The sequence below is a fragment of the Haliotis rubra genome, unplaced genomic scaffold (genome assembly GCF_003918875.1).
Source record: "Haliotis rubra isolate DU_JTF1 unplaced genomic scaffold, ASM391887v1 Scf150, whole genome shotgun sequence".
NCBI lineage: Eukaryota > Metazoa > Mollusca > Gastropoda > Lepetellida > Haliotidae > Haliotis > Haliotis rubra.
The window spans coordinates 1737198-1751079 of NW_025765448.1; the positions used below are offsets into that span (position 1 = coordinate 1737198).

At 41.4% G+C, this 13882-nt stretch overlaps 2 protein-coding genes across 3 annotated transcripts in view; one reads left to right on the forward strand and one right to left on the reverse strand.

The window, feature by feature from the left end:
* The window catches only part of LOC124270242, a 22790-nt gene extending 14040 nt beyond the window's left edge, over positions 1-8750 (reverse strand). Inside the window, exon 1 of the mRNA XM_046705280.1 lies at positions 8694-8750. Within this exon, the coding sequence (XP_046561236.1) occupies positions 8694-8750 (57 nt within the window). The remainder of the gene's footprint in view (positions 1-8693) is intronic.
* LOC124270274 (tyramine beta-hydroxylase-like) overlaps positions 7063-13882 on the forward strand; it is a 32156-nt gene continuing 25336 nt past the window's right edge. For both annotated transcript variants that reach the window (XM_046705315.1, XM_046705316.1), the window contains exons 1-5: positions 7063-7261; positions 10097-10224; positions 11208-11397; positions 11866-11995; positions 12717-12815. In XM_046705315.1, the coding sequence (XP_046561271.1) occupies positions 10211-10224; positions 11208-11397; positions 11866-11995; positions 12717-12815 (433 nt within the window). In that variant the 5' untranslated portion in view covers positions 7063-7261; positions 10097-10210. The remainder of the gene's footprint in view (positions 7262-10096; positions 10225-11207; positions 11398-11865; positions 11996-12716; positions 12816-13882) is intronic.

Genomic DNA, 13882 nt, shown 5'->3' on the forward strand with positions numbered 1-13882 from the left:
GCCTTTATAATACTCTGGTTATAATGCCACCCTGGATATAATGTCATGTTTTGCCACAACAGATTTCCTGCCGATATAATACTCTGGTTATAATGCCACCCTGGATATAATGCCATGTTTTGCCAGAACGGATTTCCTGTCTATATAATACTCTGGTTATAATGCCACCCTGGATATAATGCCCTGTTTTTGCCAGAACAGATGTCCTGCCTATATAATACTCTGGTTAAAATGCCACCCTGGATATAATGCCATGTTTTGCCAGAACAGATTTCCTGCCTATATAATACTCTGGTTATAATGCCACTCTGGGTATAATGTCATGTTTTTGCCAGAACAGATGTCCTGCCTATATAATACTCTGGTTATATTGCCACCCTGGATAAAATGTCATGTTTTGCCAGAACAGATTTCCTGCCTTTATAATACTCTGGTTATAATGCCACCCTGGATAAAATGTTATGTTTTGCCAGAACAGATTTCCCGCCTTTATAATACTCTGGTTATAATGCCACCCTGGATGAAATGTTATGTTTTACCAGAACAGATTTCCTGCCTTTATAATACTCTGGTTATAATGCCACCCTGGATGAAATGTTATGTTTTGCCAGAACAGATTTCCTGCCTTTATAATACTCTGGTTATAATGCCACCCTGGATGAAATGTTATGTTTTGCCAGAACAGATTTCCTGCCTTTATAATACTCTGGTTATAATGCCACCCTGGATGAAATGTTATGTTTTACCAGAACAGATTTCCTGCCTTTATAATACTCTGGTTATAATGCCACCCTGGATATAATGTCATGTTTTTGCCAGAACATATTTCCTGCCTTTATAATACTCTGGTTATAATGCCACCCTGGATATAATGTCATGTTTTGCCAGAACAGATTTCCTTCCTATATAATACCCTGGTTATAATGCCAAACCAGATATTATGCCATTTGCCAATGGGTTTTTGAACAAACGTAATTTTCCCCTGGTTATAATGCCAATTACACTGGCTGTATGTAGTATACATACCTTAATTGGTTAGTTGAGATGATTCAAATTAATTTTGACCAAATGCATTAATGCTTTAATCCCAGATTGGATAATACACGTGACAATACACTTAGGGCCACCTACAACAAGTCACCTACAGCCCCTAGACGCTGGGATTAACCAGCCACTCAAGGCCCATTACAGGAGACATCTGCTCAATCACCTTGTTGATTGCATAGGGCCTCTAACTGTCCTACCTGGTTATGATGCCACCCTGGACATAATGACACATTTTCTCCTGGACAAATGGTGGCATTATAACCAGGGTGTGCTGTATATGTTTTACTTCTCATAGTAATGTTGTACATTAGATGAAATTTAAACAAACCATCTGTCCGACTGCCTGTATGACTGTGCTATTTGTGACGTTGTAGAAGAAACCTACAGTGAAGAGCGGGGAGAGTAGCCACCCCTCACCCCAACCGCCCTCCAGGGCATTAGGGGCAAGTGCATTCCGTCGAGGAACGCTGGTGTTATTTACCCATGAGTGGAGCGCAAATATACTTTTCATGGAGGCACGAGGTCCTGACTCAATGCGTAGTCATACCTACATATAAACAACCTTTAAGCACATGCACTAGTATATTAAGAATGCCGCTGTCTGTGTTTATGCCAATAGCTCGCATGAACACATGACCGTGATTCACAGTCAGTTGTTTGCATGAGTCGAGAAATACCTGTTACGTGTACAGTGAATGGAAAATCACAGGGTAGTTGTGAACAGCCACTAGAAAAGTGATTCATCCTTGACCGACTTTGGAAAATAGCGTCAAATCGAAAAGCGTGAAGCTCAAAATATCTTTTTGGAGATACATTAGAAGTTGGAGCAGTGTGTACGCTCAATATAAGTAGAGCCAAATTTAAAACGAACTACGATTATATTAATGCATTTGAACATTGAGCATAAATATATTGACTAATAACCAAGAATATTCTCCTTTAAAATTTAAACAACCTGGGGCAATATTCATATAACAAGTAATATTTCAAAATAGAAAATGAGGAAAAAGCGTTTATTTAATTATTAAGTTTGTTTAAATTGTACTATTGTGATTGATTGATTGATTGTTGTTTTACGACGCACTCACAATATTCCAGCTATATGGCGGCGCTCTGTAAACAATCATGTCTGGACCAGACAATTCAGTGATCAACAGCATGAGCATCGATCTACGCAATTGGGATGGGATGACATGTGTCAACCAAGTTAGTGAGCCTGATTACCCGAACCCGTTAGTTGCCTCTTACGACAAGCATGGGTTGCTGAAGATCAAATCTAACACGGATATTCACGTGTGGTTCTATTGTGAATACTGCACCAGTCAAAGATGTTTTACTATGGAAAGTGTGAGCAAGTGAACGATATGGTCGTGTTTGGACTGATTTTATCTGTATCATCTTGACCAGAGGCCAGAAACCGAGGTACCGGCTTCGGGCCAAATTGGAGATCCGATCGCGGGAGACCAAGCGGGACTTTTACCCGAGGCTATACGAGATATGCTGAGTAACAAAGCGAAGGGTTCGTGAATCACCTGTTCAACTTGATAGGGCAAAGCAAGGTGACCTATTTTAATCGTTCGGATTATTAGAATTATCATTCATCATTCCGCCGTTTTTTGTCCTAAACCAGTACTCAGAATCGCATCTAAAGAATAACCAAAGTGCCCATTGTTCTGGAATTCATAGCGCCAAAACTCAAGGCTCTAGACCCAATAGCAAAGGGCAGATAATTCAAAATTAATTCGAAAGGTGCAAAGTTTGATAGCAAATATCTCTAGAACTAATGGTTCAAAGACGTCCAAATTTCTTGTGCAGATGCGTAATCGAATTCCCAACAATTTTGCCTAGATTCGTCAAGTCGCTAAAATGCACGGTGTAACAGCTAAGTTTTTAGCCATGTTTTCTGAGCAGTTTGCTCCCAATATGTGTTAAGTTCGAACTATCAGCTACAGAATTTCGAAGATTTCCATACGTTGTGTCCAGAAACTACTGAGGAGAAAAGTGCTCACGTTTGTCTCCGAGTGCTACTTCTGGGTCAAAGTTCTCTTAAAAAATTTCAGATTTCTTTACACTTTTTTCAAAAGCAAATTTACAGGGGAAATGACTAGAAGAAGTTGTTTCTGATGTTGCAGTTGGTTGTTGAACGATTGATATTCTTAGTTATATGTCAAAAGTCACGTGGTTTGTCTGCCATATTGAACTGAAGACGTACAGAGGAAATTTGCCATTTTCGAGGGGGAGACATCTTCCGCAATCTGTAGCTCTAAATGTATGAGCTGCAGAACTTTGAAATTTGCAGACTTTGTGCCTAAACATCAAACATGGATGATCTAAAATTGTTTTTGGATATCTTGATTAGTTATGGACATCTTGATGTTTGCTTATTTTGTATATGTGCTCTTAAAATTAGTTTTCAAAATTCGTATCTTCTTTTCTATTTAAGATACATTGTTAGAATTTAGCAGTATGTAGTAACTTGGTGTACTTAACATTTTTCCTTCTTAGATGCATGCCAAAATGTCAATTGCGGCCATATTGGTATCTAGGAGTGTTAGAGTATCCTTCTATAAAAACAGCGTAACTGCTCAGGTAATGCTCAGAAAGTGCTTCTTCGCGATTTTTGCAAAAACAAACTTACCAGGTGAAAACTAACAAAAGACTTTTCAAAATCTGTATAAAATGTTGAGTGGGTGCGTCTGATAGCCCAGGTCCTGTCGATTCTAGGAAGGGCGTTCACCAAGTAGTCAGCCTTACCTAGATACTGATACACATATTTTGCTACATATTATCTGTCAACCTCAAGCAAATTGGTTTTGATATGTTCCAGCCTTACGATACCCATTTTCTTTGACTTTTTATCTTGGTACCCCCAAAACGCAAAATCTGCAATAAATGCATCCCAAACTTCGGAAACAATATTTGCAAGAAACATTTTGTGTGTGTGAGATAGGCAGAAGTCCGCTAGAATCAAACTTAGATGTTAAAATGCTTAAAAAAAAACAATTTGAAACTACAATCGCTTGTTAAAATGACTCCCCCCTTCATGCTTACTGAAAGAGTGTGTTTTGGAGACACTACCCCCCCCCCCCCCTTTCAGTTGACATAATCATAAGGACATAACTTATTCTAATGTTTTCACCTATTATTCTAGGATATTTATATAGCGCACATATCCATGCAACCATTGCTTGCTCAAGTCTCTGGTATTTGTTTCCCTCGATCACTGGATGTCAATCTCAACGTCACATCGTGCTATCAATCTCAACTCCCTGGGGAGTATACAACTCTTGCTACCACTAGGCGCACCGAGTTTATTGTGGCTCTCTCATCCTAACAAGGTACCCATTCACAGCTGGGTGGACTGAGACACATAGTCACAGTACTTTGTCCAGTTCACTGCACGTTGCTGTACCCGCAACTAGGTGTTTGCACGTATTCCTGTGGCCACGATCTGGTCATATACCAACGGATTCGTGGGTTCTTTTGAAGTGCACAGGGTTATGCACTGTACACTTGGGGTTGTGACAACACTGAAAGAGTTTGCACACAAAGTTGACTCCGAGGTTTTGCACACCCGGTCACAGGTGGGCTCGATCCCCACACCTTCAACCTCGCTGGGTCTCTAGCCTGGCGCTTCAGCCAGTTCGCCCACATGATGCCAAAGGTTCAAACTAAATACAGAATGGTCACACAAGTGTCAGCTCTCCATATATTGTAAACAGGGCCAGTTTTAATATCTGGAAACAATGCTTTTGAAAGATTAAAATGAGGGTATCCTTGACAAACAGCCTCCGTCTAAATATAAATCAAGCAATCAAAATATTTGAATGTTGATCATGACGGGAAGTCATCCAATACTATACTGAACATATTGTATATGATATTATCTGAGGGTATACCATTATCCAAGAGGTACCAAATGACAGATCGTTTAATATTTTCTGAAATTTGTAAAGAAATATTATACCCCAATTTGTTGTGATAACTAATATCTCGTTAACCACATTACCCACATATGTGGAATTTTGGATATGGCTTTCCTAATGATTCCTTCGAAAGGAAATAGAAGCTTTTCAAACATTGAACATCGAGAATATAGTTAGGTTGAGTACTATTTGTCTTTCACTTGATGGTCAGTTAATGAAATTATAACAGGTATATTTAGTCGTAACACCACTCAGATTACCTGACAAAGGTACATATTTTGCAATTCTCGTCGAGTGAATACTCAGCATTATGAATAAAAGTCTGACGTGGCAAATGTATATATCTATACTCTACACTTGTTGCCTGTCAAATAAAGGGTGCAACTGGCACATCATATATCACATCATTCAAGTATTTATAGTTTAGGTTCGCTAACTTGGTTGACACATGTCATCGTATCCCATTGCGTAGTTCAATGTTCATGCTGTCGATCATTGGATTGTCTGGTCCAGGCTCGATCATTTACAGACCGCCGCCATATAGCTGGAATATGGCTGAGTGCGGCGTAAAACTAAACTCACTCATTCACGGAGCTGTTTCCCCTTCGTAATATCAGTCACCGGACTATCTGATGAACACCCGATTGTTTACAAAATACGACGCTAAACAGACACACTCCATCCTTTTCATTCTATATAGTTCTGTTCACGAATCTCATGTTTAATGGGACTTCGCGTGAGGTACGTACAAGCCATGTCAATACCGTACACTTGAAAAGAGTTTTATCTCGTTCTTATCCACAGTTCACATGTACAGTATATAGTCTACGTTGTACAGAGGTGCACTTTTACAGAGCTACGGATATGCAAACCTTCTATGCGTTAATATTAACACGGTTGTGTAAATAAAGTATGTAAATAGTGTAAGGCTCCCATATTCATCAGTCTGTTGGATAAGTTGTTTTCCAGAACACGAAGGAGAAGAGGGTTACCTCACGCAGTGGCGTATCTACAGCGTAGCACAAAAAGCACGTACTTACACTTTAAAATTGAAAATAAATTGTTATGATTCAAGCTGCTAAAAAAATAACATTTAATTTGTTTTCATGTTTTCTGGGTTGTTTCTGGTATATACGTATAGTGCCGTGGTACCCGAACTCACCTTTCTTCGCGGATCATTTGTAGACAAAACATGTTGTGTCCACACTATACAATAGATTATGTCTGGAAACAGGCTGACACTTCAGTCCGAAATTGTTCGTTCTATAGGCGACATCGTTGGTCTGTTCTTTGAAATTGTTTTACCACTTAAGTATTGTATCTTTTGTTATGCGCATAAACGAGTCAGAAATCGGCAAAACGTTCATCTACAATTCATTCGTACTTCGTTAAACAACCCAAATTGACTGAAACACCCGTTAGACCTGACTATAGTACTCTGTATTCCCAAACACATTCTGATACAATAGCATTATCTGAGTCATGTACTGATTCCTCGCCAATTGTTAAATCAGACACTCCGAAATCATCTACTGTCTCTGCTGAGCCGGTAAAATTGACAAATATTAAGACTGGTTTCTCTGGTATTGATATTGGGTCATTTGAGTTACAGAATCTCAAAACTGAGAGCAATCGCTCTCTCATTCTCGGGGACTTAGATGCAACTGACGCCAGGAGAGATAGGTCGGTGAAGTTCCCATTGAGGGATATGTCAACGATAGTGTCATATGTCTTCCATGTGTCCTTTTCGCCACTGACGCAAATAAGGGTGCTTTTGTATCTTTTTTATGTAAATGACTGGGCAAATATTGGAACATTGATAAAGCGACACACTAATCTTGAATCACATCAAAATTGCTATGAAAAATGCAGTAACTACAGAAAGGTTGCTTCTCACGTTCAAGATGATATTTGTACGCAACTGTCAAGTAGCCACAAAGCAACTGTTGCTGAAAACCGTTCACTTCTGAAAACACTTATTGAAACACTCCTTCTGTGTGGGAAACAAAATATTGCAATTAGGAGGCACGCAGAGGACAAAAGTAACTTCGTTGCTCTCCTGCAATACAGGGCGCAGCGTGATGTCATCCTGAAAAACCATTGGACATTAGTTCAAATACCGACACATATTTGTCAGCACAGATTTAAAACGAGCTCCTTCACCTGTGTGCTTCACAAAAAAAACAACAAGACATAGCTAATGAATGCAATGCACAGGAATGTTTTTCTCTTATCGCTGATGAGGCCACTGATTCTTCAAACAAGGAACAGATTTCCCTTTCTGTCAGGTATGTGTCAGTTAATGAGGAAGGCCTCACAATACAAAACCCCCCAACTTTTGGGGGGGATTTGTTGAAGCAGAAAGCACAAAGACAGCACATTTAGCTGAGAATTTTTTTTCAGAATTAGGTGAATATGGCATTGATAAAAAATTCGTAAGAGGTCAGGGATATGACGGCGCTTCCAACATGAGTGGTCATGCTAACGGTGTTCAGGCAATCATTGGGCGGTGGGGTAGCCAATGGTTAAAGCGTTGGTTCGTCACACCGAAGACCCGGGTTCGAATCCCCACATGGGCACAATGTGTGAAGCCAATTTCTGGTGTCCCCCCGCCGTGATGTTGTTGGAATATTGCTAAAAGCGGCGTAAAACCAAACTCAGTCAGTCAGGCAATCATTAAACGCCAGTATCCCGGGGCGTTCCATGTACACTGCAAGTCTCACTGCTTGAACCTACCGCTTGTGCACAGTTGTTCCATTAAGTCTGTGAAAATGATCATGTCCACAGTTCAGGATATCGCTTTTGCATTTTCATATTCAGCAAAGCGTCTTCTATTTTTCACCAATGAGCTTGATTCCAATCAAGAAGTCAGAGAATCAATGGGCAGGAAAGAGATCACTGAACTATTTGAAACACGATGGACAAGCCGTGCAGATTCTCTATCAACTTTCAAACCCGCATTTGATGTTATTGTTGTTACCTTGCAAGCACTGGAACAACATGGGTATACCAGAGCTAGATCGTTACGATTGTCAATTCTCTCGTTTGACTTTATCGTTGGTCTCGTTGTTTCACAACATGTCATGCATTACACTGTACAGTTATTGAAACTGTCTCCTAGTATTGACTTTATTAAAGCTTCCAGCGAGGCGTCAGTTGTCATTAGTAGTCTTCGGCAAATCCGTGAGGATGATGATGTATGGCAAGAACTGTTTGACGATGCCTCAAAGCTTGCAAGAAAATATGAGCTGGGCCCTAGTATGCCAAGGTGTGTTGGCCGTCAGACAATGCGAGACAATGCCCTGCTCCAACTCCAATGCTGTACTGGAAGAGGAACTTATACCACCCTCTTCTTGACCACATCTCTCAGCAAATGGAGCTGAGGTTGATTGTACCAAATGGTCGCTTTGAAGCACAGTACTTAGTGCCTAGCTCACTGCACAACCTTACTGATGAAATTGTAAGGAGGGTGTTTCAACAATTTGTTGAACTGCGTCAAAGCGACATCGAGCAGCTAGAGGTTGAAGTCCGACGGTGGAAATGCCGTTGGCAGCACGTAGCCATTGAAGAAAGGCCATCTTGTCTGCTAACAACTCTCGACTTTGTCAAGGGGGTCTTTATCCACAAATCCACGTGGTCGTGAAAACATTGGCGACAATGCCAGTGTCCTCTGCAACAGCCGAACGTTCTTTCAGTGCAATGAGACGCATTAAGACTTACCTCAGAGCAACAATTTTCACTGGCAGATTGTCTGCACTTGCACTTATTCACGTACATCGTGATTTCGTGGTAGACATTGACAAAATCGTTGGCATATTCGCACAACGTCAAACTAGAAGACTCTTCTCTTTGACTAACATCTGTGATGACCTATTGTTGCTCTGATAGTTTGTTTAATCCTCTCAGTCGTCATGAGATCCACCTTATGCTTTCAAGTTGGAGTGTTTCATTTACCGAGTTTTCGAGTCTTTTTTAAGTTGCATTGGTACTATACTATTTACAATATTTACTTGGTCAGGATCTGCTTGAGTTAGATCCGCTAGTTTAGAGTTAATCTTCATGGTTTGCATGTTTTACCATGTTATTGACTTTAACTTGTGTTCAGAAAAATGTTTTACTTTTAGATGTGGTATATTCTCCCTGATTTCAAAATAGTTCATCAATTGTGCCTATACTCTGTATTTTCTTGGCTACGCGCCTGTCACGTACAGTGTGCGTTTTTTGCCACTAACTATCTTTTAGAAAGTCAGTTTTGGAAGAAAGATCTGAGAGCGTTAGTTCACGTACTGTGTGCGTTTTCGTGGTTAACTATGCATTAGAAAACCAGCTTCGAATGAAAGATCGAGATGCAATTGGTCGGACCGTTTAAATGAATCTCACGAGGGCACGGAATGGTACAACATGTTTCATATGAAGCGACATGTGTTTGATTCATACTGGGTACAAAACATTGACTCCTGAAATACAAAGATGACTGTCACATTAGCTGGTAGACAATTAATCGCATTTATGAATGTATTGTTTTGTAAATAGTAATCCGTGGAGAAGAATGCCTACTACTTCATGATGTAAACAATATATAGAATATGCAAAGGACAGATCGAACTGAATCTATTTCTATAAATACTGTATAATGCCATCAATGCATTTTTCCCTTATAAGGTAATACCCTTCGAACTGGTATATGGAAGACCTACTTATAAATATTGCTTATATGTCCAGAAGGTAGTTCCACCGTTGTCCGGGGCGGAGGGGTAACCTTGTGGTTAAAGCGTTGGCTCATCATGTCAAAGACCGAGTTCGATTCCCCACATGGATACAATGTGTGAAGCCCAATTGTGGTGTTCCCCGCCGTGGTATTGCTGGAATATTGCTAAAAGCGGCGTTAAACCATACTCACTCCACCTTCGTCCTGCATGTACAAACGGGTAGTATATATATTGGACAAAATAAGTTAGGTATTGGTAGTTATTCGTATTTTTATGATTGATATTTTATCAGTGTGTCAATTAATAAATAGATCATTATTCATAATTTCAAAATTTACATATATCAACAATATTTACATAACTATTTTTGTCAAGTATATATATTTCACGTGAGCCGTGTGTGTTTCATTGCAGCCCATATCCCCACACCGAGAGACGTTTATTTGAACAGTGAATTTGCTGTGTTTCGTCAACAGAAGAAGGCGCGAGTCCAGAGGAACAAGTTGGGAGAACACGGAGAGCATCGCCATGGCTAACCTCGGGTAAATGATCTATTTACTATTTTATTGCAATAAAGTTCCAATACTGAGTACAATTTTATGCCGGTTTTAGAATTATTCCAGCCATATCAGGGTTTGAGGCACCTGGTGCCTGCTTGACACATCGAACCCGGGTCTCATGGGTACATTTGAAATAAACTTATGCTGATTTCTTTTCTATAATTCAAACATTCTTTCACTGATTTATATAGTGGTATGGTTTGTATAAGGTTATACTTGTAATCAGCATGAGGGGTGTGTCTCTGAACATGTTAAAGCCAGCAGGGAAACGTCTTTTTTTAAAACGACACCACGACTGCTGACGATGACCCCAAATACCCCAACTCCTTCCAGATCTCGGTACACTGGCCCGGAACAATACAACGCGTCTAGATTTCTGGATGTAAATGCAGCATTCAGAGCTGACATAACAAGTGACGTTTAAAATGTACTTTAAAAAGGGCTTAAACAGACACTGGTCGCTGGGAGAAACAACATTGTGTCTGGGTGAGGTATCCGTGTTACCTGGTCGGCTTGAAGTGAGGATACTGCGTATTCATGTTAAGAGCTGCGTCATCCTATCAGTGGGCTCGGGCTACAGAAATGGACTAAAACGTCCGAACTAATACATGCAGTGTATGCTCACCTTTTCGAGAATATCTTGTGTCATTTGGTGTTTATATATGTGTACATACAGATGTACAGGCAAACATCGTTGTGTCGAAGTTGAAATACTTCGAGTTAACCGAAGCACGACATAAACGCGAAATCATCACTAAAGAAGTACGTAACTGTTTATTTCGAGACAAACGTATGTTCGACACATCAACGTTTCTGTTTGACTGTGTGTGGGTCTGGGCCACAAAGCGATCTTGGCGGTACGACTGTTGTAGAGCTTGGTACCATCGTCACAGCGCTAAGATGGCTTTCTGGAACAGGCCTAAGATGTCGTATATGTAATACAATTACCTTTTCCTTTTCCTCAGCGTTCTAGCCCTTCTCCTGCTGGTGGCGACGACATCCGCCTACCGCTTCTACCAGGACGAGATCCCGAACGGAGATCACGTGCCCCACCCTTGTAAAGCCAACTACTTATGGTGGGGAGTCGGGCATGACAACTCCCTCGGGGGCGGACCAAGGAACCCATTTGGACGAGACTTCGCTCGATATCACAGCGTAAGCAAATATACAGAAAGAAACACGACTTAGTTAATTTCATTGAATGTGTATTGAGTTATGTACAGTTTGGTGTAAGGGTAGACTGATGAGGCGGATGGCTTCAGAATCGTTGCTCATACTATCAACCACTAGTTCCCCACAGTCCACATTGAAACAGCTGTATAACTGCTAAGCGCTTCGCACAAGAACATTCACACACAACACAATACAAACATGAACACAACAAAACGATACAAATGTCCCCAATCAATACCGTACTTATTTCATTTGTTTAAATTGCTGGATGAAAATTGTTGATAAGTGAGTGTTGTACCCAAATGTCATAGGACGCTGGCATCACTCACAGGTTTAACTGTCCGAGGTTCGGTTATTTACAAGCCTCAACACAAATGATTAGCTGAACGTTGTGTTAAACCACCAACAATGTGTTAACTATTTACCTTATTCTTTCATGTATGGTATCAGTGGACGACGGAGTTGTGCCGCCTGGACTCGGATGGGGACGGGATGACCAACGGGCAAGAGCTGGGTGACCCTGACTGTGTCTGGACGAAGGGAACTTTCCCTTTCACCTCACGTGTCATATCTCATCCAGGTAACACTGCATTTCACAACAGACTAACTTTCCTGTAAATTGTTCTTCACACCATTCTGGATTCGAACCTAGTCCATCGGCGTGATGGACGAACGCTTTAACCACTAGGCCACTACACGCTTTCGACTGTTTGCTACTCTCAACTATAACGGAATGAAAAGGATGATTATCTTCAGCATCAGGGACAAATGTTCAGAATCATGCTATTATGTGAAGCATAGTAGCCTAGATGGTTCATCGTCGACTTGTCACGTCCTCAAGTCTTTGTTCGACTCCGCGTTATATCCTCATGATCCCATCTGTCATCATTATTGTTCAAAAATGGCATTACAACTTCTTTCGAATCATGCTCAATGGTGATTATGAAAAGTTTAAGAAGGTCGCAACTTTTTCTGACCAAACTGTGCAGATTAACAAGTGTCCGGATTAATCAAACCGGTGTGTTCCATTATACACGTGGTGGGGTAGCTTAGTGGTTAAAGCGTTGGCTCGTCACACCAAAGGCCTGGGTTCGATTCATCACATGGGTACAATGTGTGAAGCCCATTTCTTGTGTTTCTGTCGTGATATTGCCGAAATATTGCTAAAAGCGGCGTAAAACGATAGTCACTCACAGTAAATGTTAAATGTTTCATTTCATGGATTTAATAGGGACCCGTTGGTAGAACTGATTCAAGTTTTGATGTTTTTTAAACACTAACGGGCCTTTGGTATGATTCAGGTGTCTGTGACCCATGGGGCAGCGAGCAGTGCAGAGAATCAAACAAGGATGTCTCGTGCGAAACAGGGGAGTTCAAATGCGACGAGTTAAACAGTCCAGGTAAAACAAAAGACTGCGAAACAGCGGGGCGGGGAGGGGCGTGTGTGTGTGTGTGTGTGTGTGTGTGTGTGTGTGTGTGTGTTGTGTGTTCGTCATCGTGATGATTTCCCCAGGAACTGGCACGCTGCTCCATCATTCTGTCAACCACTAGTTGCCATGGATCGGCTTAATAACAAGTCGCCGTGGTTTAGCTGGAATGTTGAAGAGGTCGCGGTGATATAGCTGGAATGTGGAAGAGGTCGCCGTGATATAGCTGGAATGTTGAAGAGGTCGCCGTGATATAGCTGGAATGTTGAAGATGTCGCCGTGATATAGCTGGAACGTTGAAGAGGTCGCCGTGGTTTAGCTGGAACGTTGAAGAGGTCGCCGTGGTTTAGCTGGAACGTTGAAGAGGTCGCCGTGGTTTAGCTGGAACGTTGAAGAGGTCGCCGTGGTTTAGCTGGAATTTTGAAGAGGTCGCCGTGGTTTAGCTAGAACGTTGAAGAGGTCGCCGTGGTTTAGCTGGAACGTTGAAGAGGTCGCCATGGTTTAGCCGGAACGTTGAAGAGGTCGCCGTGGTTTAGCCGGAACGTTGAAGAGGTCGCCGTGGTTTAGCTGGAACGTTGACTCGAACGTTGAAGAGGTCGCCGTGGTTTAGCTGGAACGTTGAAGAGGTCGCCGTGGTTTAGCTGGAACGTTGAAGAGGTCGCCGTGGTTTAGCTGGAACGTTGAAGAGGTCGCCGTGGTTCAGCTGGAACGTTGAAGAGGTCGCCGTGGTTTAGCTGGAACGTTGAAGAGGTCGCCGTGGTTTAGCTGGAACGTTGAAGCGTGTTGCGTAAAAGAATATTCACTTTTGTGACCAAAGTAATATCCATTTTCACTGAAATCTTCACTGAGAAATGAAAATGTCGGCTGATCTAAATCGATGGTTTGATTCTACATAACAATATGATGTTTGCGTTCTTTCCCAGTAAACCGCCTCCGTGGTGAAGTGGTAAGAGAGTCCGCCCGGAGAGCGGAAGGTCGCGGGTTCGATCCCTGACCGCATCATACCAAAAGACGTTAAAAATATGGTACTTGTTGGTCCC